At 36.9% G+C, this 26,489-nt stretch overlaps 1 protein-coding gene across 13 annotated transcripts in view; it reads right to left on the reverse strand.

The window, feature by feature from the left end:
- The window catches only part of BTRC (beta-transducin repeat containing E3 ubiquitin protein ligase), a 199,435-nt gene that overhangs the window by 19,680 nt on the left and 153,266 nt on the right, over positions 1–26,489 (reverse strand). For all 13 annotated transcript variants that reach the window (XM_007479150.2, XM_007479144.3, XM_007479143.3 and 10 more), the window contains 9 exons: positions 25,002–25,233; positions 16,007–16,193; positions 10,312–10,408; positions 9,573–9,710; positions 8,982–9,100; positions 7,519–7,768; positions 6,880–6,998; positions 4,279–4,389; positions 2,248–2,326 (listed from right to left, as the gene is read on the reverse strand). In XM_007479150.2, coding sequence (XP_007479212.1) covers positions 2,248–2,326; positions 4,279–4,389; positions 6,880–6,998; positions 7,519–7,768; positions 8,982–9,100; positions 9,573–9,710; positions 10,312–10,408; positions 16,007–16,193; positions 25,002–25,233 — 1,332 coding nt within the window. The remainder of the gene's footprint in view (positions 1–2,247; positions 2,327–4,278; positions 4,390–6,879; positions 6,999–7,518; positions 7,769–8,981; positions 9,101–9,572; positions 9,711–10,311; positions 10,409–16,006; positions 16,194–25,001; positions 25,234–26,489) is intronic.

Here is a 26,489-nt window from a genome sequence, read left to right on the forward strand (position 1 = left end):
AAGGGTTCCTTCAGGTTCCTAGCTCCAGCCAGAAGATGACACAGAAGACCTCCTGGTCTGACCTTATAAACAGTTTTATCCACCCACTAGTTCTCCCCATCACATCTCAGGAACCAACCATAGTTTCTTAATTTGCCTGGCACTGCCCAGGTGGGTAGTGCTCATGGGATCAGTTTCCTGTCTCGTTGGTTATTTGGTTCTCTAACTTCCTTTATTTGAGGGGCTGTTTATACTTACACATCTCAGTGGTAAATGACATCCAGGTCACTGATTGATGATATCAAACAAAGTGACATAATGGAGAGAGAAATTCCCTTCCAACACCAGCTAGGAAGCATCTGAAGTCAGATTTGAATTTAGGCCTGGCCTCTCTATTGACTGACCCACTTAGTTAGCCCTAGCCTTGAATTTCTAAAGGAATTCTCTTTGTTTGCTAGTGGCTGCTACTGTTCTGAAAGTCTTCAAAAATTTATTTTTCTCCTAGAACATCATGACTCTATATTTATGAAGATTTTCTTCTAAAAAGATACAAATGAGCTCTTTTTATCTTCTTTGTACCAATATGGCCTATATCACTTTCTGTGGGAACACTTTCTCATTTCAACCTACACACTCCTCTTTTTTCTCTTCTTTGAACTGCCCACTACAGGAGATTTATCTATTTCAATATGGGACATAGGTCTCACTTATGTTAGTATTTCTATTGTGGCTCTATGGTCTCCTAGGAGTCACAACTACATGAATAGTATGTATCGAGAGAAAAATGGCGTCATTAGACCCATGTAAACCTTGAGGTAACTATACATAATCTTATAATAATAGAGTATTATTAGGGAACAAGTCATTTGGTTACCTTTTAAAATATGGGGTGGGATGGGGGCTCCTGTTTTTAAAAATAAGAAATCACTGGATGTTATATGGTTAAACCCAATTAAAATGAGATAACAAATACATTTCATTTGTGAGGACTAAAGCATAAGAATAATTTGGAGGGAAGTTTTTGTTGAATGATGCCAAAATAATATGTAGATAATAGAATCATAACATCACAGATTTTAGAGATGTATGGGGCCTTAGGGACCATTGAATCCAAAACATTCAATTTGTAAAGAAGCTGAGACACAGAGAACAATTACTTGCCCAGAGACACCGAGGTAGTAAATTCGAGGTAGGATTTAAACCCAAGTTTTCCTGAAAACTAAGTTTACCACTGAGAGTAAAGAAGTTTACAAAGCATGATTGAAAAACACACACATACACATGCAGGTGAAAATTGCTGATACTGAGAGAATAGATATTAAGTAAACAAAAAGGCAGGTCCTGAGACCTATGCTTTCCCAAAAGGAGTTGAGATGAGTTGGTCAAGTTAGAACATAGAATATCATATTCTAGGTTCTTGCTTTTCTAAGTTCTCAAATGTATGAAAGAGTCTTCATCTCCAGCTTAGTTCTCTTATCCTACGTTCAAGGCCATTATGTTTTCCCAATACAAGCATCTGTCAAACAACAGAATGTAAAGCTAGTGATTCTGGAAGGTGATACATTTCCTTCTGAGTCAGTGCTTTTCAAATGCTGCAAATGCAATGCTGTGAAACTGGGAGGAAAGGGTTTGAAAACCTTGGAAAAGTGAAGAGGGAGAGGGAGTCATGCTGCCAGAGGTACTTGAACTAAGATGGGGTGGTGTGGGTGTGTGTGTGAGTGAGAGGGAGAGAGAGGGAGAGAGAGGGAGAGAGGGGGAGAGAGAGAGAGAGAGAGAGAGAGAGAGAGAGAGAGAGAGAGAGAGAGAGAGAGAGAGAGAGAGAGAGAGAGAGAGAGAGAGAGAGAGAGAGAGAAGGGGGGTGGGGTGGGATGGGGAGGTCATTTCAATTCCCACGGCACTTTCTGTTGGAGCAGGTGTGCTGGTCCTCACACACTGGACATGTTCCAACTTGGGTAATTATATTCTCTTTCCCTAAGTACCCCCTGTAGTTTCTAGTGGATACAGAATTCTTATTCACTTCCTGTATTAAACTGTTGTGTTTAGTTGCTGTGCAGCTGTTAAACAGCTGCCACATTCCACTCCATGCACTTTTGGATGAAAGGCACTACATAAAAATATTTTATTGTCATGTCTGCGCTGCCTTGTCATTTGGTCCTAGGCTTTATGAAGTTCTGGCTATCAAATCCAACTCAAGGTACCACAGTACATAAACATCTCTATTTCCAACTCTTTCATTTCCTAATTATTGACCCCAAATGAGGCTCTTACCACAAGGGTTCGTAGACAGAGAGTTCCTGCAGGAGCACGCGGGTCTAGGGCAGCTACAAGATCCCAGACTTTAATTTTCCTATGGACCAAACAAAATGACAATAACAGAAATTTTTCATTACAGGCATTAAGGAACAAGTAAGAGGAACAGCAGAGATTCACATAAACAAACATTTACAGTGGACAGAGCTTATTTGATAAATTTAGCTCATGGGAATACATATAAGTCTTTCTATTCTCAAGACGTGGCTTTTGCATTCACTCTTCAGTAGAGCTTAACTGGGCAAAAAGTATGTGGTTAACATAAAAAATGAGAACAGGAGAGCTTCACTAAATAAGTCTTGGATAGAGAGAAAGCTTACACCAAACCTGAAGAGGTGAAAAAAGAGATGTTTGACATCAGGCATCTGGTGATACAAGAGTTTAATTAGAACCCAGGAATTTATGCTTTTAGCTTCCCTCTTTGCTGGCTGATTCATAATATAGCATTAATTATAGGTAATCACTTAAAAGCCCTAGAGTTTATATTTGTGTACTCTCTTATTCTGATTTAACTATGAAAAAGTCTAACAATCATCATCAGTCATAAGATGCTTCTTCATGTAAAAGGAACCTATAATGAACATTCAAGGCAAATCCTGGACAAAATTAAAAAGAATGGTGGTTGGCAATGGGAAGGTAGAGCAACAAGAGAAAACAGCCTTAGATTCTAACATCTGGAATCTACCAGAATGCTAAAACTAATGAACAATTTCCCATGGGGGTGATGATGATGACTGACATAGAGGGATAAGCAACTACTCCATTAGCAACTGGACTGATATCATCAGTGTAAGCAACTGAAGATCTAAGGAAATGTTGCTCCTTATTCTATGGATATTAAAAAAAATGTCTTTAAGACTAAACTGTAGCCTTTTTCAGTCAGACAACTTAAATACAGTAGGACCTCATTTTACTTGAACTCAACATACATAAATTCAGATTATATGCGACTGGTAATTGAAAAAATAAAGGTAGAAAAACACATAAAATAAAAATTTAAATTATGTACGCTAAATCTGTGCCACTTTTCATAGCAGTTCACCCAATCACACTCATTTGTGTGTCATTACACTGTTGTGTACCAAACATTGGTTTTCACATCTGTCTTTTTCTGAAGTTCTTGCTTGTAACAAGTTGTGTCTGCATCAAAGCAGTGCTTCTCCTTGTTTTTATTAGCATTATTCAGTTACTAATGAAGCTCATAAAGTACAACGGTAGTGATGCTGGTAGCTCTGATAAGCCAAAAAAAAAAGTCTTAAGGTACCTAAGTTTGTTTGTGTAAGAAATACTTATTGAATAATGACATTTGCCGTTATGTACAATTTCCAATTTATGTGAAGGGTCTCAGAATGTACTTGGTCACATAAATGAAGTCCTAGTGTAGAAGGAACAAAGAGTCCCTTTATAAGTCTAATCAATTAAATATTTACTGAGTGCATAGTATTTGACAAACAATCTATGTGATGGGCATGAGTTCTATAACTTATAGAAATCAGATTGAAGAATCTAAGCAGTAGGGAAATAGTTAACTCCTGAAATATTTGAATAAGTTAAAATGGATGAAAACAGAGGGTTACTTTTGGAAGCTACCTGAAGAAGGCTAAATGCAAAGGGGTATCAATCAAATTTCACAACTACTGACCTCTTCTGTGTTTCAGGCTTGGCAGGGAACTGCTCTTCTCATTACTCTCTATTAATACAATGGCTGCTTTAGTTAATGAGTCTTTTTTATATTTGCTATTAAGGCTTTCATTTGCATTATAAATTACATACATGGTCATGCCAAGTAACTAAAATAATGGGGTGACAGAATAAGCTTTGGACAAAGGATCCCATAAAACATGGGACTGTTATGATAAAGACACTAAGCCAAAGAGATACCCTATAATGGAAGCAGCAACCCAATGCTAGAGAATAATTCTACCTTTAATACCTTAAGGTAGGGGGATAGAGGGAGGCAGATTTTCTTAATCTTGTTGAAAACCTCACCCATCATAGGCCCCACTGACTATCCTCTTGTTATCAAATCGAATACAGCGAACCAGTTCCTCATGGCCCTCTAGCACTCGTAAACATGCTCCACACTCTATGTCCCACAACCTGAAAAAGAGAGTAAGAAACTCAAGCATATTTCAAAGAACCTGGATTACAATCATAAAAATTCATCTACCATAAACATTAAAAATAAGCATTAGGATATACTACTGAATGACAAGGAAAATCACCTTTTTAAATTTTTGATTCAGAATAGCTTAGGACTTATTTCCATCTGGTTATCATGGCCTGAGAAGTTCCCAGGTAGTTGCATACCACTGCAAAGCTTTCAATCTTATATGTTTGTTTGTGTTTTGTTTTTTTAAATAGAGAACATCAGAAGGTTTTATTCTATGCAATATAGAAACCAGTGTTTAGGAGTTGATACATCAAAAAAGGGATGAATGGGAAACATTTAGAAATTACATTCAGAAACTTAAAAAGTCAGTGAAATCAGTAATTTCATATGTCTATGCATCATCTCTGAATACTGTGACTTATTATTACTTAGAAATTAATATTTACATCAGTATTGAAATTTACTAGGTAAGTTTTGCTGCTTTAAAAATACACCATAGTGATAACTTCGAAAACTCTGGCTTTTATAATTTAAGATCACTTTAGAAAAGCAAATGCTTGTTTTCGTTATTAGAAAACAAGAATACTTTCTCTACTGCTCTCACCCAGTATCAAAAACATGAGTTTTATTTATCCTTATTGAGTTGTAATATTAGTCCCCTCCTACCTTTGTATTTTGGTATTCAATAGTTTTAATATCTACTTTTTTTTTCTTCTAAATTTAAGGCTAGTACAATATTACAGATATCTTCTTGCCCTCGAAAAATAACACTCACTTAAACCAAACCCTAACAGTATTGACAGCTAACAAAAACAATGAATGCAAATATTTTTAGTGCTATTAATAAACTATATTTCCTTTTGGTCCGACAAACTAGGCAGCTACACTATAGTATATAATCTTACAGTTTGGTTCTCTTAGGTATAAAAAGGTCAAATGTGTATAAGGCTGCCTGGAAAGTGAATGCAGGTAATGCCTTCTGAAAACCCTACAATGAGAATGTAGACCAACCATTTCCTTCTTTTGCAAAGTATCTATAATATGTACCTATGATTTAGTTTTAATTATATAAAAGGGTTGACTTTTTTGCTCCTCCATGTTGTAGTATAAAGAGGAAAGCCTTTATATAAAATTAAATTATAATAATGTTCTAAATTGACTAAAAATAAAATTACAGAACTTCCCTAAGATATATATATATATACACCTATGTGTTTATGTATGTTTATGTATACAAAATTCATTTAAATTGCTGCATACTCTAAGTTTAATCTATCAAATTATATGTAAAGTGAACCAACTCCATTAGTTAGGATGACTACCCTATTTCCCCCCGGAAAGTGAAACAAATGGAAGAATCTTCCAAAATCTCAGTTATATTTGTGTCAATATCTTTGAGTTGAGAACATCAAATCAATATTTCAATCTCCAGATTCTTTATAAATCTCAACACATGTATCTTCAGTAAAAGAGGAAAAAAATCAAACTGCCAGTAAAGTATGCAGTGTTTGGATGACATATTCTCTATATCAATTCTTCAGGGGGAACAGAAATCTGCTAAAAGTGATGGTAGGGGGCAGGTTATATGGCTCAGTGGATTGAGAGCCAAGCTTAGAGACAGGAGGTCCTGGGTTCAAATGTGGCCTCAGACACTTCCTAGCTGTGTGACCCTGGGTAAGTCACTTGACCCTCATTGTCTAGCCCTTAATGCTCTTCTGCCTTGGCACCAATACACAGTATTGATTCCAAGATGGAAGATGAGAGTTTAAAAAAATGAAAAAAGCAATGGTAGAGAGAAGGAACCTCTGGCTTCTTGGTTTGCATTTTATTTTGGGAAGTGGGTCTACTTAACTTGCTCAGGCCAGAAATACAACAGCTTTGCACAGGTCTGTTTCCATTACTGTTTGGCATAGAAACTTTGACTGGTTTTGTTTCTGATCTATGCTAGTTTGTTCCTCCTTAGCCAACCAGATGTTCCCTTCACTTCCAGGGGCTCATCATATCAGTGCCTGACTTAGCACAGGCACCCTCACTTACTGTAGCCTGGAACTTCTGAGCTAAAGTGATCCACCACCCTCAGTAGGAGGATTACAGGTATAGGCCACCACTTTTGGCTTTGGGTGGCACTTTTAACCTCAGGCAGAGGTAATTTTAATGAAGGACTCCCAACTTCCATCCAGCACTCTGAAGTTCAGAGTTTTTTTCCTTTCATTCAAGAGGTTTAACACTTAATTACTAGGAAAGAGCTCATCAACAAAAACATTATTTCTCTGATGCTGCTTAGGAATATTCCATGATCCTGCAAGGAACTAAAGAAATCTTTCATCAATTTTTAACTTAAAAAATTATTCTAAAAAGAATAAAATTAAAACAAGATGCCATCATTGACACTCGGACAATATGTTAATCCAGGAAACCATAGTAATAAGTGAACAAAATGGGTTATCATTTTTCTGAAAGGGTTATCTGTTACTCACCTGATAGTATTGTCAGATGAGCCGCTTACTACTAGCCTGTCTCTGTATTGCAGACAGGCAATGCCTCGCTTGTGGCCATTTAAGGTTCTAACAAATTCACAAGTACTCGTGTTCCATACCTGAGACCAAAAAAAAAATTATTTGATAGTTCATTTGTGGCTTTTTATTGGTAAATTCCAGGTATGATATAGCCCAAGTCCTGTGCCACAAGGACAACAGCTAGTATTGCCGGCATGGTCATCTTTTCAATAAGAGGTAGCATGATATTAGATTCAAAATAATCTAGAACTTATTTGCATCTGGTTGTTATGGCCTAAGGAGTTCCCAAATAAATGTATACTGTGAGGCTAATTCAATCTTACAGATGTTTTTTGAACTTAAACTTATACCTATCCATACCATACTCACCAACATCATGGCAATGAAGCATCTAAAATCAATGAAGATATATCTTATTTTCAATCTCATTTTCACTTAAGTCTGGGTCAGTCCCTATATTAGCTGGCAAGTTATCTTGATGTGACATTTAAACATGAACTTGTCTTTGATAAAGTTTTCAGGTAAAATTCCCTTATTTTAAGTTGAGGAACAGTTGGAAAAGGACTGGTCTCCAGGTTAACAGTACTCAGAATTTCTTACCTTTATAGTCCTGTCTCCTGATGCAGAGACAATGTATTTGTCGTCAAAGTCCACAACATTAACAGCAGCTCTATGTCCTACCAGCACCCTTCGCAGGGTAATATCAGTGGGGGAGGCCATATCCCAAACAGCAATGGAACGGTCTTTGGAGCATGTCACCATCATTCCATTATTGAAACGCAAATGAAGAACTGCTTCACAATGGTGAATCAGTGTGTTCAACATTTCACCTGTATTTACATCCCATACTCTGGAGAAAAAAAGTGTTTGGCAGGTGAACTTGGATGGAAGTGAAGTTCACACTATCATTCATTCAACAACATACATAGAGGTTCATAAGATTTTTGTGATGAAGAGCTACTGTAGTCTTTATTTAAATCCCCGAGACTGACTTCAGAAAAGGGGTTGTGATGAACAATGGGATATGTGTGTGGGTGTGGGTGTGGGTGTTGAGGTGGTGATAAAGAATTGTCTTCCACAAATCCAAAGGCTTGGAATGCTATTTAAACTTATAGAATAGCTGTATGTCCTCTTTTCTTCCCTTGACCACACCCATAAGAAACATTTATTTTCCTTATTCTTTGAATAATATAATCCTTAAAAGTATCTCCTCCTAGGGATGCTCAATAAGTATTGGATGTTGATGACAATGACGATTAAGGTGGTTTAGGCCAACAGATCACTTAATCTCATGATAACTTGCTATAGTAAACATTTAACTCAAGAGTGCCTAATAATGTAGATGACTAGGCCCTCCACTCCCATTAAAAAAAAGAAGCTACTTTTGATGCATTATGTTTGTGAAGTCCTTTAGCTTAAGGCAAAATTCCTTACAGAGGTTTCCTGCAGTGCTGTCGGTACCCAGAACTCAAACTACACTGGACTCCAGCAGCATAATGGCTATGTCATCAAATCACTAACGCCTCTGGAAATTGAGTGCCCTCTCCCTTAGTGAAGCTTGCAATTAAAAACTGCAGGGATGGCAGGGGAGGGGCTAGCAAGAAGAAAGTATCACTCACCTATACAAATTTAAACTGTAGTGGTGTACTGCCATACTATGGTTGTTACTACTTGAAACCAATGCTTCATCTTATGGACATATAATTCCTGTGAAGTATTTTTCTAGGGGAATGACTTTGTTTTGCCATGTGGATGACAAGTTAAATACCACATGGATAGAGTGGAAGGTTATTATTTTCTGGTATAAATAGTTAACTATATGCCTTAGAATGTGTTTTCTTAAATGTACAAAAACGCAAAATTGTACAATTTGTTTTTGGAATGAGCTTTCTAGTTCTAGAATTTTATATTATGACTTTATATTGTTCATTAGATGTGGTTTTAGAAACATGTTCCTGACAATATGTGCATATTAACTAAATCTCTATGACAGTAAGAACAAAAAAGAAGAATGGAAGGGAAAGGTTTCAAAACCTCAACAAGTTGTCTTTGGCCCCTTATACCTGACAGTGGAATCAGAAGACCCGGTTATGATCACCCTCTCGTCATACTGAAGGCATAAGACTGATCCTGTGTGACCTGTGAGGATTCGCTTGCACTCCAATGTGTTCTTATCCCAGATCTAGGAAGGCAAACAAGGAGTACAGACAGTGGGCTCTGCTGCAGTGACTTATAAGTTTTATTATGGCAGTGCTTAGTTTGGAGTTACATTAGCTTTATACTTTTTTCCACAGGTAAAGCTTAGAGTTTAAAAATCACTTCTAGTAACTGTGGTTTCATTACAAACAGATTTTTATCTGTTTCAGTGAGGAACAAAGGTAGCATGCTATTACTGGAGGACCAGTCACACTGTAAAGGAAAGTCCATCTTGGGATGAAGCAGAACACATCTACCTGGATCTGACAGATTTATACAGGTTCTTCTGGTAAATGCACTTATGAAGAAAACACTTTAGGGCTAAGACATATACTTCAAAGTCCTAAAAATTCTCCTCTGCCTTTCAGATGTTATTATCATTAATGTTCAGAATTTCTTTGGGCAATGACTGCCCTTTCTATCTTAACTTTCCTAACTGAGCATTTAAGAAGCCTCACCTTGATAGTGTTGTCTCGAAGTCCACTTACTATCTTCTGATCATCATATTGTAAACAGTAAACTCCTTTGCTAGTTTCACTCCGGCAATGGATTCTCTGTAAACTGTGCCTTCCACAGCGCCAGTTAGATTCTATTGTCTGTGAGGGATAGGTGACAAAATTGAAGCAATTAGGCCAATTGAAATCACTCGACTTCTCTCTCCTGATGTCACAGAAGCAAAAGTGTCAAGACAAAGAAAAGCAGGGACTGCACACCTCACACTTTTTGATGAGTTCCTCAAAATTAGAAATTTGTTTTTTAGAAGTCTTTAATAGCATGTTTCCATCTATGATAGTTCCTAGAGATTAATTTTTCTAGGACTTTAGAAACTGACCCTGCCAAAAGAGGTCACGTATGTTCAGCATTGTATATATTGACTCTCTCTACTGATGAGACTTTGTTAATATTGTCTGAATTTAACTTTAAATTTTCTGTCAGGGGCTATTATCAGATCTCACCATTATAGGAGATAAAAGCATCAAACACCATCAGAATGTTAGTTAACAGGCGGTGATGTTAAGATTAAAGATCTGGCTCATGATTTTCTAGACTGTATGAATCTTAATCATATAAGAAAATTTCCTTTTAACTCAAATCAATGAATTTTATATCCTGTAGCTCAAGTCCATTACTGTAGCAAACCAACAGTTTTGATTAATATTTTACAAATACCCATGCAGAATCCATACAGATTCTTACCTCAATGTCCTGTATAATTTTAGGATAAAGTGCTCTATAAAAAGAGTTTGGAGGGGCAACTCCATCAGGAGGTTTGTTCTTGAATAAATACTGTCCCCTAAAAGATGAGAAACATTTATTAATGATATTTTTACCTCTTATTTATATAATGCTTTGTATTTTTTTCAAAGTACTGTTTACATCTCATTTGATCCTCAAAACCACCCATTATGTTTGAATGTAATCTTGATTCTAGAAGTTCTAAGCCAAGAAGTACATAACTCTGAGGCGGCATTGACTCTGTTTTGCATTATTTACAGGGACCAATTAGCAGCTATTTGCTTTCTATTAAAGCAGGGTTATTTTCAGCCAAGAACAATACACAAATGAAGTATATTTTGCTTACTTCTAAGGCCATGAATAGTGGAAATCTTGAGCTGTATAGCTCTTCATTACTTTAATAGATGGCTGGCTACAAGTATTTCTCATGCAAGATTACAGAATAACTATAGAATGTCCAGAGATAAATCTAACACTGGTAGAGTTCGCATGCTACTCTACCTACTATTCCAATGGGTGAATATTGTTTTTCTCTTTTGAAAATGATGTTTCCATTGGTGAATATATCATATGTCATGGGGATACAGATGAGAATCAAGATGTGTGGTCAACAGTCTTTTCTACACTAAGTAGAGTTGACATCAAGATCAATAGATCCTATCAATAGATAACTTAATATAAGACTTATAGCTCTGGAGGATACTTTTTCTAGGTCCTTACCCATGTGGGATGGGCTGCCTTGACTACTCAGTCACCCACATTATTAGACAATGTGGATATACTTTAAAAGCAGAAACTCAGTTTACAATAAGAGAAAACAAAAGGGGGGAGGAGTCACAGGAGTATCTAACAGCAGGTAGGAGGCAAGATGAAGAGAAATGCTTACAGGCTATATATTTCCAAGTCTTAAGGCAGAAATCAGCCCTTACACAGGTGTATTTCCAGCTAGGTGCACACACACACACACACACACACACACACACAAGGTACACACACACACACACACAAGGTGCACACACACACACACACACACACACACACACACACACACACACACACACACACCCCTGTGTTTTCCTGCCTTTGCTTGATTCTAGTAAGTAACATTTGTTAGCATCTCCTTCCTTATGACAGCACATCTCTGCAATACTCATATCCCAAGCTAGATCTTTGCTACAAAAAAATTCAGTAAATGGCAATCACTTCCTGCTGTGTAAAAAATTTAATTCCTCATCCTGAAGTTAAGGACCCACCAAACACGGTGTGGAAGCTAGTAAACCCCACTATGGGCGTACTAACTGCTGTTATGACTGGCACAATGCCTTGCAAAGTGGAGACAAGCAGAAATACCTCTGAGTGTAATCCTGGCACTAGAGAAATGCTGTTTTCTCTGGGCCAGTCATCCACTCCTCCCTCTATAGCTCCATTATAATGTAATTAATTGTTCAATGTCTCCAGGAGTATTTCTCCCCTGCCCTCTCCTTATTATACACCTTGAAAATTAGTTGAGAAAATTTCCTGTTAGGAAGATAGCTAGCTCTATTATCTCTAGGCTGATACAGAATACTAGACTGGCAAGGAAGAGGCCAAAATGATTCTATCTGGGAAAAAAAAAAGATGGTAGAGAAGGCATATATTTACAAAAAGAAAGGCATAAAAGGGACATGTTTTAAGGGCAAATTCTGGCTGAATTTGTGCCTCCTTGAAAAAGTAGTTCTAAAATGTTTTATATGATTACACGTGTAAAATCTATATTGGATTGTTTACCATCTCAGAGATGGGGAGGGCAGGGAGTAAGAAAGGGACAGTCAGAAGAAGGGAGAGAATTTAGAACTCAAAACTTTAAAAAAAGTGTTAAAAAATTGTTCTTAGGGGGCAGCTAGGTGACTTAGTGTATTGAAAGTCAGGCCCAGAGATGAGAGGTCCTGGGTTCAAGTCTAGCCTCAGATACTTCCTGGTTGTGTGACCCTGGGCAAATCACTTAACCCCAACTGCCTATCCTTTACTACACTTCTGACTTGTGGGTACTTGAAACCAATACACAGTATTGATTCTAAGAAAGAAGGTAAGGGTTTAAAAATTTTTATTTTTATGTGTAATAGGAGAAAAATAAAATATTAAAAAAAGAAAAAGTAATTTTATCAATGTGTCAAAGGTGAACCAATTGCTTCCTTATAATAGAAATCAATCATAGTTTTGAAACAAGAGTTTACAAAACTGGTAAATGCCAATCACACCCCAAATAAACTCCTGTCTTCATTTTTATTTCCTAGCACCTAACACTCAGGCATCTCACGGGAACCTCCACATGCCCTGATGCTCTTTAAGGCATTAAGGAAGGAGGATACTTGTACACCTGCATCAATTTACATCTAGAGCTTGGGTACTAACATTTTCAAATCATCACTGAGAAAAAAAGTCAACCTAGGTAGAGCAAAGGGAATATATTGCTGCAAAATGCTCCAATTTAGAGGCTGTATTTTTTTTTTCTTATGCATTTGTGGACAATTGGATTATCCCCATAGGAGGGCATCATTTATTCACTGAGAAAACAATGAATCCATACCATGTGTAAGGTTTCATGCTAGATGATGCTTGATTGCTCTACAACAGTCCGGGAACATACTTAATATAATTCATTATTCCCATTTCTTTCTTTTAAAGACATGACTTCTCATCTAGCATCTGAACAGCCAACAAAAGTGGTAGGGAAAAGGGCATTTGGAAGTTAAAAAAATCTAGGTGTGTATTCTCCTTTGTTGGGGTTTCTGCATCCTTTTAGGAAGTTAAGTTCTCCGACAATAGGGACCACTTCTATCTATGTGAAACACTAGTACCTATGAGAGTGTGGGTACTTGATAAATGTTAACTATTAAGTGCAAAGTGATATCATAAACTGTGGCCTGCTGATTAAGAAAATGGGGCTTTTCCCAAGTGGTCTTTTATTGTACTTTAAGACCTGTCATTATTGAGCACAGACTACTCAGCACTGTACAAGGCAGAAAAATGACAGAGTTCATGCCTTAAGGGGGTTACAATCTAAGGCCAACCAAGAAATCCATTTAGATGTAAAAGACAACTGCTGAGAGAAAGCTAAATCTTAGGGCCAAAAGCTTCATTAGTAGTTTATATTTATTATTTGGATGGAGGGATCTGAAGAAAGCTTCAAAGATAGAATGTAGGGAAAGGTATGGCACTAAAAGGTGTCAATGAAATGGTGAGCTTTGGGGGACATTTGAAAGGGAGAAGGGAGTGATGGAAGAGATGAGAAAACTACAATTCCTTCAAGGAAGCTTGAATAAAATACAAGAAAGGAAGTGAGAAGGAAAGACATAAATATCAATCATGAGAGGGAGAAAGAAAACATGAAGAGATGGAAGTTATTTGATGTTAATAGCAATATTGTACATTTTTAAAAAACCCTTACCTTCTGCCTTAGAATGAATACCAAATATTGGTTCTAAGACAGAGGAGCAGTAAGGCTAGGCAATGAGGTTAAGTGACTTGTCCAAGGTCATACAGCTAGGAAATATCTGAGGCCAGATCTGAACCCAGGTCCTGGCTCTCTATCCACTGTACTACCTAGTTATCCGTGAACAGTTTTGATGCAATGATCAAAATAGTTTTAATTTCATAGGTGAACCTTAAGTTAGGAGGGAGGTAGCAGATGAAGAAAGGATCAAATTAGAACTCTAAAAGACAAAACTAGTAGGGACAGGGTTAATCTTCCATAGCTAGAAAGTGTGTAGGAGCAGCAGCCACATATCTGGTATTAAATACTGGTTAGAATTTGGATTTTATATCTTGGAAAAGGCATGAAACACATTTTCCAGTGAGCTTGTTTGGCTGCAACTGTAATTAAATTGCTTTATTCAGGACCAGACCTTGGGTACAATGATTAATTATGTGAAGTCTGCTTTTGGTGTTTCCAACTTCCCCTAGTGACCTATTTTCTTCCAGCCTTTTCTGTTCCTTATCCTAATGAAAACTTATGCATTCACATGGAAATGTCAATAATTCAAAATAAGTTTTAAAGTGTTACTGCTTGCAGTGGTATTAGCCTAAAAGAATGGGAATTAGTTTCTCATTGTGGAATTTTTAGTATTTGGAATATCAGTATACAGAAATTTTACTATGGAAACAATCAACTTTTGTTGTCATCACCCATGAAATTTTCTTGGCAAAGGGACTGGAACAGCTTACCAATGCTTTTTTCAGTTTTAGGCAGGGATTAAGTGGCTTGCCCAAGGTCACACAACTAACTAACTAGTAAGTGTCTGAAGTCACATCTGCTCTTTCTGATTCCAGGTCCAGTGCTCTATACACTGCATTGCCTAGCTGCCCCACAGCAACCAATTACATTAGGTCAAAAGAACTGAAGGCAGGGATAATTTCATTTTGGCTTTGCAATTCCAGTATTTAGACTAGCGCCTTTTATGTAACAGGGCTTAATAAGTAACTACTGAATAGAATTCCCTATTTGCCATCCTGATCCTGGTGGTACTAATGACATTTCTTGATTATTATTATAGATCCCTTGCTTTGTCTCATGCAGTATTCAAATCTTCATTTCTATTGCATAGTTATTTATGAAAACAAAAGCTTTGTAAAGAGTCATCATATTATGGAAATCACAAATAAAATCTCAATAAATATTAGTGTAACCTTGGTAAATACAATTTTTGATTTAAAAAAATGCCTAGAAATTTGCTCTTGGTTACGTGAGAAATTTTCCTGACAAGGGAAAGAAAAGAATTTTCTGAAATATTAGCTGTTTAATATGTTTAAATACTGAGTTTCAATCAAAAAAGGTTCTATGTAATTCAGAAATATTCTCAGATGAGCCTTGGTTTTTAAAAGTATTCCTCATATTCAACAATTTTTCATCTTTTTATGATCCAAGATAAACAAGTGATAATGCTAATTAGGACACATGAGAACATGTAAGCTTACACCATTTTCATACCTGCTGAAATGCATGCGGTGCTATTTTTATCTTGTTTATGAAATGTTCATATTTGGCTTTATTACAATCAATATGTTAGAAATACCCTTAGACAGAAAATTAAACATGGGTAATTTTTCCCAAAGAAAGGAAGTTTTAGAGAAAAGTTACTCTTATGTTAATGCAGCAGCTTGACGTTTTGGTGAAACAGACTGTTTAAAGGCTCTTAGCCTATTAACCAGATAATCCCCCTAAATGGCATTCTGCAACTAAACTATGAACTATCCTGAGAAAACTGGAACCAGAGGACATGAGTTCAAATCCAGCCTCCGTCACGAATTACTTATGTGATCTTGGCCAAATCACTTCATCTCTTATAGGACTTAGTTTTCTTCTCTGCTGAATGAGTAGATTAGACGACCTCTTAGATATTAACGTATATTGAGACTACAGAATATCAGTTAAAAGGGTGAGCAGACTCTTTGTTCTTATTTGCAGGTTTGCATCATTTGCATCATACTTTATATCATTTAAACTTTAGCCCAAAGAAAAACTATTGAATTGAAAGGGAAAAAATATTTCTTTTCCTATTTTTGCTATAAGCAAGCTGGGCCACTGGGCCATGTAACAAGAGGCACCACCTGGCTTCCAATGGCTATAGATGCCCAGTACCTGAAGCTCTGTAGTAGCAGGAAAGTTGAAAAAGCTCACCATCCTCTCCGTTCTGCCAGGCCTCTCCATAGAGAGTCTGTCCTGACCATTCTCTCGATGAGTTTCTTCCATAACATTCCATCTGATGTCACTCGGTACCACTCCTTGCACACAAGCTCAGCGGCACATAGTGATTTGGCATCCAGGTATGACAAAATGTTCTCAGCAATGTGATCTAAACCTCGAGCTGTGAAAAAACATAACATTGGGAATATGAAATGTTTCCCCCCTTTCAAAAGGTCCTTTGAAGACAAAAAAGCATTCGGTCTACTGTAAAGACACACCATTGCCTCTAGTGTGATTCAGTTTCTCTCTGAAACACAGAGTTGGATGAAATGAGTGTTAGTATTTTTTTCTATACAGTTATAGAAATAAATAATATTTTCCATCTTCCTTTGGATAAGGGAGTTAAAGCTAACAACCAGCAAAACCCCCAAGACATTAAAAATAAAAAGGCATCCAGAAAGCAATACACATCTATCTATATGGATTTCAGCACTAGGGGATGGGGATGTTCTATGGATGGCATCTCAAACTGTGATACAGATCCCCAAAATCACTATATTAGGGTCATTTCTCATTTCTTTTCTATAGCAGAGCAAAAGCTCTTTTGCGAAACATTAATATTTAAAATGTGCCAAGGAGAGGGGGTACATCTGTGGAGTTAGTATCCTTTGTATTATGGTAACTGGGACAATAAGGGAGTGATAAGAGATGGGGATAAAGAAAATACAGATGCAAGTTAGGGATGTCCTCTTTAAGGGGCATAGGTGCAGGTCAGTAGCATGGTTGACAAGATACAGTCCTACCATCTACAGATAAATTTTAGTGGGGGAGGAAGAAGGAGCAAAAGTACAAAGAGTTTGTAAATATTTTTCTACATATATTCAGAAAAATAGTCTCTGTGTTCTAATATCACAACAAAAGAAACTAAAAATGAAAAGACAATGGATCACACCTTCCTCTTGAATACTTTCTACCCTGAATTTCTGTGACACACCCAGCTCCAACCTCCCATGGCCCCATCCCCCATCCCACCCTTTTAGCTTAAGCATCTTGCTTCTTATTTCATGGGGAGAAAATTGAGACCATCAGTTAGTTGAGAGCTCCCTCTTCTCCTTTCTTCTTCACCATATATCATCACTAAGATGCTTTTTGTCATCATCATCTCTTCATTCTTGTTTCACATGAAAATGTAGCCCTGAAAGGCAAATTCCTCACTATGCACAAGTGATCCCTCTGTCCCACTTTTTCCTGTAGATTGCTTCCACTATCATCCCTACTCTTTTACTTATGCTCAGTCACTCCTTGTCTACTGGTTGCTTCCCTCTACATGCCCATGACTTTCTTTTATCCTCAAAACACCTTCACATGATCCATTCCTCCCTGTTAGTTATTGTCCCATATCTCACTTTCCTCTCCTGGCTAAACTTTTTTTTGAGAAGGTCACCAATAGTAGATACTTCCTCTCACTTTCCTCAATCTCTTCTTAATTTTCTACAGTCTAGCTTCCAGTCTCATTATTTGACTAAAATTGCTCTCTCCAAAGTTCCAGTGTTCTCTTACTGGCCCAATCTACTGGCCTCTTTTCAATTCTCATGCTTCTCTGCAATCACCCGTTTGTGAGTCTATTTTCTCTTGTAGTAGAACACTTCCAAGGAGGTTTTCTTTGTTGCTGTCTGACCTGCTGTTTTTCACTGTTGTTGTGTCTTTATTTATACTATGCCTGGTAAATGTGGGTGAGCACCAGGGCTCTGGCCTAGGATCTCTTCTCTTCTCTCTATTATTTCACTTGTCAATCTTAGCTTCCATAGCTTCAATTATTACTTTTATGCTGAGGTTTCTTAGATCAACTTATCTAGTCATAACCTCTCTCCTGAGCCTCCAAATTCACATTTCTGTTTATCTATTGAACATCTCATACTAGAAGTCTCATAGACTTTTAAAATCCTTATTACTATTGAGGGTACCATCACCCTCCCAGGTACCAGGCAGCATCCTTGATTCTTCACTCTTTCCCACCTAATTTGTTTCAGTCTTATTGATTCTACCTTCTTGTCTGATCCTTCCCTCCTCTGAAACCGTCACTTACCTGGTGCAGGCCCTCATAACTTCACACCTGAACTACTGCGATCAACTTATAATTAGACTCCTTGCCTCAAGTCTCTCTCCCACTCTCCACTCAGCTGTCAAGTTAATTTGATATATCAATCTTCTAGTCACTCTAGTGGCTCCCTATCACTATCAAGATAAACAAAAAAAAATCCTGAATTTTGTGATCAAAGCTCTTCACAACCTACCCCACTTCTATCCTTCTAGTCTTCTTACCCCCACATATTCTTTGATTCAGTGATATTGGCCTCCTCGATTCTCAAACAAGACACTCCATCTCTTGACTACATTTTCACTGGTTGTTTCTCCTGTCTGGAATTCTCTCCTTTTTCATTTCCACCTTCTGGCTTTTAGGGCTTCCTTCATGTTCTAGCTAAAAATCCCACCTTCTACAAGAACCCTTTACTGATTCCCCCCCTTAATGCTGTTGCTATCTTTTAAAAAATATATATGACCCTTTCTCTATCTTATTTTACATGGTTAGCTGCATGCTATCTTCCCCAACAGACTGAACACTTTGAGAGCAGGGACTGATTTTTTTTTTCTTTCTTTGTCTTCCCAGCCCAGAGTGCCTTGCAAACAGCAGGCACTTAATAAATGCTTGTTGTCTTGTTTCTTGTCTATTGGTTTTTCTTCTGTCATCTCCTCATTTCTTCGCAGTCTCCTTTGGTGGACTGTCATTGATGTTTCACTTCATATCTGTGGTTTCTATCCTACAGTTCTAACCTAGAATTCTGTTCTCTTCTTTCTATGCCTCCTTTCAGTCATTTATTTCATCATTGATTTCCACAAGCTTAATGATTATTTCTATGCAGAAGACTCTCAAATCTACGTGTTAAATTCTCATTTCTCTCCTTGAGTTCCAGTTTTCCCTTACCAAATGCTGGTTCGACATCAGTACCAGGTTGTCTTCTATTCCCAATCTATCTCTCTTTCTAATGCTCCTCACTTTTTCTGTTGAGGGCAATACCATTTGCTTAGTAATTCATGTTTGCAATTTTACAGTCATCCTCAACTCTTTAACTTCTGTCACAGGTATCCAGATGTCATAGTCCAGAGAGCACTGGGTCTGGAGTCAGGAGATCTAGGTTCAAAGCCGGCCTGAGTCAATTTCTAGCTGTGTGACTGTGGACAAGTTATTTAATCTCCACCTCCCTCTGTTTCCTCAACTATAAAATGAGGATTAATAATAGCACCTACTCTGCAGGGATGTTGTGAAGATTAAGTGAGATATTTGTACAGTGTTTAGCAAAGTGACTAGCACAAAGGAAGCACTTAACCAACTTTTTTCCTTTCCTTCTATTCATCCATCCATTCCCAGCATCCTTTTTTCTAAATATGAATTTTTCTCTTATTAGCTTCATTATTTCTCATCTCTTTCTATTCTAAACTTTCATTCTTTGATTCAAGGCCCTCATCCTTATAGATTCCTTCTTTAGCCTCTAGACTTCATGGAACTAAAGCTTCTAAGGTGATCTATTTTGAGTTCCCTCTTCAAAACAATTTCTAGGCTCTTGCCTCCTATTCCCCTTTTTCTGTTAAACCTCACCTTTAGAAAATCAATCTCTGCAGGTGACTGAAAGAATAAAAGCATTTCCTGGGGCAAATAGGTAGCTCAGTGGATAGAGAGAGAGACAGGTCTAGAGACTAGGAGGTCCTGTGTTCAAATATGGCTTCAGACACTTCCTAGCAGTGTGAACCTGGACTTAATCCCAACTGCCTAGTCCTTATGGCTTTTCTGCCTTGGAATTGATATTGAGATAGTATCAATTCTAAAACAGAAGGTAAGGGTTTTAATTTTTTTTAATACTTTCTCTCTGTTAACTATTTTATATACATCTTCTAGATAGCTTATTTGTTTGTATTTATTTGCTTGTTTTCTTCCCAATTAGACTGTGAACTCCTTGCGAGCATAATCTCTGTCTGGCATATAGGAAGCATTCAACAAATGTTTACTGACTGACTTGGGCTGCATTTTGAATTCCTTTGCTCTCTGGAACATATTTCATTCTGTCCTGTGGTTTCTGGTGGGTTTTTCAAATTTCCTTTCCTTTATATTTGAAGGATTTTCTTTTGGTTGCTTGCAAAATTTATTGTCATTGAAATTATTAAATTTAAAAAATTGTTAAACTATGTGCCTTAGATTTTGCACTACAGAATCTCCACCCCCCCTCCCCCCCCCCGGAGTGAATCTGTGGATTCTTTCAATTGACACTGTTCTTTTTTGTTGCTCAGTTTTGTTTTGTTTTTAAACTCTTACCTTCCATCCTAGAACCAATACAGAAGAGTGGTAAGGGCTAAGCAATGGGGTTCAAGTGACTTGCCCAGGGTCACATAGCTAGGAAGTGTCTCAGGTCATGCTCAGTTGTTTTTTAATGGTGTCTGACTCTTGTGATCCCATTTGGTGTTTTCTTGGCAAAGATACTGAAGTGGTTTGCTATTTCCTTCTCTAGCTCATCTGACAAAAGAGGAAACTGAGATAAACAGAGTTAAATGAATTGTCCAGGGTCACATAACTAGTAAGTGTTTGAGGCCAGATTTGAACTCAGGAAGAGGAGTCTTCCTGACTTTAGGCCTAGGACCTAGCTGCCACCTAGCTGCTTGCTACTTTGTTCTGGGATAACTATAATCCTTAAATTATTTCTTTACACACTTCTTAAGATCAATATGCTTTGCTTTCATAGAAATGCTGCTTTCTTTTAATAATATAGCTTTCTGCTTCTCTTCTATCCTGTTTCTTTAGTGATGTTTGCCACTTTGTTAGTTTTTCTATTTTGCCAATTCTTACTATATAAAGATCATAAATTCTATTCATAATTTACATTTCTCTCCAACTATTTGGGAAAATCCTACTTTAGTTCTATGCTCTTAGGAATCCAAAGGGTTCTTTGCTTCATCAGGTCTTGGTTCATTTTCTTTTGTCTTGCAATATTTATTATAGGATGTCAGGACTTGTTTAATTCATCTGGGGGTCATATTCTCTGCTTTTTAAAAATTAAAATCTCTATTGGTTTATCTGGTTGTGCTCAAAGTCTTTAACAAAGTTTTATTTTCCTGAGATCTTTGTTAATCTTTTCCCTTGATGCTCACTTTCTGACTCCTTCCCCTCTTTGATAGCATCTCATCAGGGGTTGGACTTGAGCTATCTTAGATACCTCCCATACTGGGGAATTCAAATTTCACCAGCCTCAGTTTCTGCTCTAAATATCTTCTGGGGCAGGGGAATACAGAACTGGCCATAGGTGGATGTTGGTTCTCTCCATTTTTTCCAGGCCTGCTGAAGTCTAATATATACTGTCTGTTTTTTTCTTTTCTGTAGTTTGCTGGCTAAACAACAATGAAGAAAAGTGTGTTGTTATGCTGCAGTTCCAGTCAGAACAAGTTTCTGGCTTTTGATCTCCTAAGGTACAAAAGTGGGGAGGATGGAAGATAGAGAAGAGTTCTGTTACAGGATACGTAAGGATCGATCCCTGTGAACTATATGTTGACTTAGAAAGCTACATATATTGTCTATATGTTACTGCATTTTTATGAACTTTGTTAAATATTGCCCAATTATATTATAATCTTGTTTGGGTCACACTTTTGGGTATTGTAGGTTGTATGAAGCCTGTGGGATATGTATTTGAAATTTCTCATTTAGATCATGAACAAAGCTGAAGTTGTTTTATCTCTTTCACATAATGCTTGTTTTAGAGAGGTTATGAGGATTGGAGAACAGCAGCAGCAGAAGCAAAATAATTTAAAGTCCCAAAAAGGATTGGAGAAGTGTCTAGCCTCTCACTTTTTTGGTGATGTGACCTGGAAATGTCCATGTTTAATGAGTTGCTATATCTCATATCTATCCCCTTCTCTTTCCTCACTGGTCCTCTACCCAAGTTTATATCTTACCCGGACCATTATAATTGCCTCCTAATTAGTTGTCCTGTCTCTAATCACTCGTTCCTAATCCTTTCTTCCTATAGCTGCTAAATGATATTACCAAAAGCACATGCCTGATCACATCACTTCTTTTTCCAGGAAGCTTCAGTGGCTACTGCTTGCAGGATAAAAACTAAACCCATTCCTCTGGTATTTGAAGCCTTTTACAAATCCTACTCCAACCTATCTTTCAGAGTGATTTCTCATTCCTTGCCACATGCTGTCTCCATTCCATCCAAACCAACTCACCTGCTGTTTCCTATACTTGTCATTCCATTTTCTACCTCTTTGTACCAGCTGGTCCTCCTGCCTGGAATGCTCTCCCTCCTTCTCTCTGACTCCTGACATCTCTAGCACCTTTCAATGTCCACATCCTTCATGGGATCTCTCTGAGTCCCATGATTATCATTATTGTTGTTTCCCTTTCCTAAAACATAAGCTCCTTGCAGGTACAAACTGTAGTTTTTTTTTTTTGTATCTCTAATGCTTGGCCCACAAAGGTATTTAATAAATATCTGTTGTTAAACTGGCCAATAATTTTGCTAGCATCTCAGTAAATATATTCTAGGATAAGAATAAGAACACTCTGTGTGTGTGTGTGTGTGTGTGTGTGTGTGTGTGTGTGTGTGTGTGTGTGTGTGTGTGTATAGGGTTATTCTGGTTTTTAAAAACTGGATAGGTCTTGCCATTAAAATGATTTACTACCCATTCAATCCTAATCTGCACTGAGGATTCTGAAGAATAGTTGCCTATAAAAGAGTATGGTTGCACTAATAAACCTCTTGGCCACTGTTCTAATTCACAAGTGAGACAGGGACATTTAAAGTTATTTCTCTTTATAGGTCACATCAGAAGCTTTCCACAGACTCATAGTTCAGAGGAGCCTTCTCTTTTCCCAACTCCCTCAGGCACAAACTTTTCCTAAATAAAAGAGAAACTAAGCTTCATTTTGTATATTTTATTCCTCTGGATCATAAGCATAAGCCTGCACAGACATGCTCAAATCATTCACCAATCAAAGGTGTTTAAACACTTCCAATTCTAATGAATTATAAAGACCAGAAGAATGCTACCCACATTTGTCAGTTGCAAAGAGAGGAAACACAATGCATTTTTGCTTGTCAGAGCCACATGCACATATTCAGACATAAACAGTCAGATGCATCCATCACCTTATTTTTATTAAGGCAACAAGTCTATAACCATTTGGGGATTTTTAACTCTTTTGCTTCTACTGTTACTGCTGTGTTTTACCCTCCTAACTGGATTATCAGAGACCACAGTTGAGAGGAGCTAAGCCACTAAGCTCCCGCAGCCCATGGGACCTCACCTTCACCCTAGTCATTTTCCATCAGGATTCTATGGGGCATGCTTTTCCTTACTTTATTTTAATCAAATCAGCAAGATCGTGGGCTCTGAAAAAGTATGCCAATGGATGGCCCTATTGGTCTCTTATAACTCCCTTACTTGGTTACCACTCCCATGTATGTGTTTTCTTTTTCTTTAGCAGGGAATTGTCTCATTTTTGTGTTGGTATCATCAGTGCTAACAGTGTTTGGCAAAGAGTAAGCACTTAATACCATTCATTCATTATAAAAAAATTAAAGATATAAAAGTTATATGTATTATAAAATATATAGATACAAAAATTTGTACAAGGAGGCAGCAATTCAATTGGATTCATGCATCTTTTTCTTTTCATCATTCTATGCCACAAGAAAACTTGTGAAACATATTCAGGGATCTATTTCCATGTTTTATTTGATCAAATACCCTTTTCTGACTACCCCTCCATAAGGTTTGTGAAGTTTAAAACTCAAATAAATCCATTAAATTAACAAGGAGCATTATATTTAGGTCATTTTAATACTTTTTATATTGGTAAATAAATACATTCTAGATCATAGTAGCAGTGCTATGGCATATGCCTAATCAATTCTATTCCTGGAAGTTTAAGTTTGTGATGGTAGCATTTATCTCAGTGTCTATGGCAAAAGATAGAAATGAAGTACACAGGATCACCATTCATTTAAAGAAAGTTGCTTGCCCATATTGGTATAAAACCTACTGAAAGTCAGCAAAAATCTATTTTTCTATTTGATGAGAGATACATTTACAAATTCAGTAATAAAATGTTTATTTTCAAGATATGATTAAAATATATTTGCTTGAATTTAAGTTTTGGGGTTGAAAAACTTCTTCATAGAAGATATAATGCTTCAGGATAATTAGTTCTAGAATGTAGTTGAAATATATTAAAGCCTTAAATATTAGTTTTTCTTTAAAAAATTAAGAATTCTAATTCTTATATTTACATAAGAGAAGCATTTCCTAAGGTAATAATGTTTTCCTGGTATACTAGATTACTGCCATTAAGCACTCACCACAAAAGGAAAAAAAGATTTCTGAGTCTCTCACAGCCTACATATTTATATAGTTTTTCAATAGCTAGTTGGTTACTAAGCACACTGAGGTTGTAAAACCTAGAGTTCACATATTTAACTTTACAACAAGGCTCCTGAGGTACAATGCTAAGATTCTCAATTAAAAATGTTTCCTATTCAATCCTAGAATTTATAATGTTGCTGATCACTTATAAAAATAAATTATTAATATACAACAACAAATATAACTTGAAGCCAGGGTTGCTTAGATATGCCAGATAAGACCTCTTTTAAGAAAGGGTTCTATTTAAGTATAAAGGGTTCCTGTGGTGAATGAAAAGTATATAGAGAGGATAAAGGAAACATTATTTTAAGAATATTTCTTTATTATACTTTTGCTTTGAGGTGGCTCAAATAAAAGGGACAATTTTAAAAAGAAGTTAAATACATTAAAAAGGGAAAATGTTCTGATAAGAACCCATACAGTTAGAATGATATTAAAACTCTTCTTTAAGACTAAAGACAATGGAGCCGATCCTACAGAAAAACAGATGGCTTGTAAAAACTAGTTGACATACCTGGCAAGGCAGTTATGAAATCTCTCTGTAGCATGGGTTTGAGGTATGAGTTTATGTGACCATGCTGGTAATGACACATTTGGGATATAAGATGTTCCACAAATTCCACCTGGTCAGACTCTGACCACTGTTCAAAATATTTGACGCACAGCTCCTTCTCCTTCTCATAACTTGCAGAGAGTTTCCTTTGCTTGGGCACAATCATGCTGGAGGTGCCATTGGCAAGTTTTGTCTAAAGAAGGGAAATAAAAAGAAATATAGGACTTTAGTAAATAAAATTCAGGGAAGTTACAATCTTTTGGAAGGCATGAATTAGGCAAATGCCAGAATGATTCATCTTTTATCGTACCACTTTGTTAGTGATCAGATACTATTACACATTGTCATTGTCTGGAAGAGCATGAGGAAGACCATACCTAATAAGCAATTGCTTATATTACTATATGTACCAAGCCAAGAAAAAGCATGTAAACAGGCCATAGGAAAGAAACATATTTGGAAGGTATAATTTTGTTTTTATCTTTGTGACCTTAAGATATAGCAGAGACTTCTTAATACTTATTTTCTTTGTGGTAAACCAAGAAAACCTTTGGGTATAAAGACCAATGTATATATACAAGTCTGTGCTGAAATTCCTAGGAATTTCAGATAAAAAAACTCAAATCTCAACTAAGTTATCAAAATAAAAAAGCCCCATTATTGCTTTTAGGAAAATCCCATTTCTAGACTTTAAAAGCTCTACAATTTTGTCAATCTGAGTATACTTTTTACTGGCTTTTACTGATTTAAACTGCAACCCCTCTGAACTTTGGTAGACCGTTTTTATGTTTGCTCTGGCTAAAATAGATGATTAGCTAGAAGCCTTTTGATGATGGGTCTCTCTGAGCTGCTCCTCATATGACACATCCATTCTGTTGCTAGATTGGGTATCTGAATGCCTTCAAACTTCATCACAATGCTTGACAGCAAATAGAAGTGACACTAGGTTCTTATAGGCTATGATGTAAAGTATTTCAAGTTGTGGCATATACTATCATTAAAATCACATGTAAGGGGCAGCTGGGTAGCTCAGTGGATTGAGAGTCAGACTTAGAGATGGGAGGTCCTAGGTTCAAATCTGGCCTCAGACACTTCCCAGCTGTGTGACCCTGGGCAAGTCACTTAACCCCTATTGCCTAGCCCTTACCACTCTTCTGCCTTGAAGCCAATACACAGTATTGACTCCAAGATGGAAGATAAGGGTTTAAAAAAATCACATGCAGTATTAAAAATAATTTCATTAGAATTAGTATGTGGAAATCTCATAATATGCCTTTAACATGAAATCACCTTTGTAGAAAGCTTGATTTTCTTTAAATGTTTCAATCAAGAAACTTTTCAAGGTTATTTTGGCAGCTCTTTGGCATAAGATGGAAGGCAATACTAATTTTAGGGTTTAGAGAAGATATTTGCTAAAGTATAGTTCACCTGGCTATAGAGAAAGTAATC

The sequence above is a fragment of the Monodelphis domestica genome, chromosome 1 (assembly GCF_027887165.1).
Source record: "Monodelphis domestica isolate mMonDom1 chromosome 1, mMonDom1.pri, whole genome shotgun sequence".
In the NCBI taxonomy this organism is placed as follows: domain Eukaryota; kingdom Metazoa; phylum Chordata; class Mammalia; order Didelphimorphia; family Didelphidae; genus Monodelphis; species Monodelphis domestica.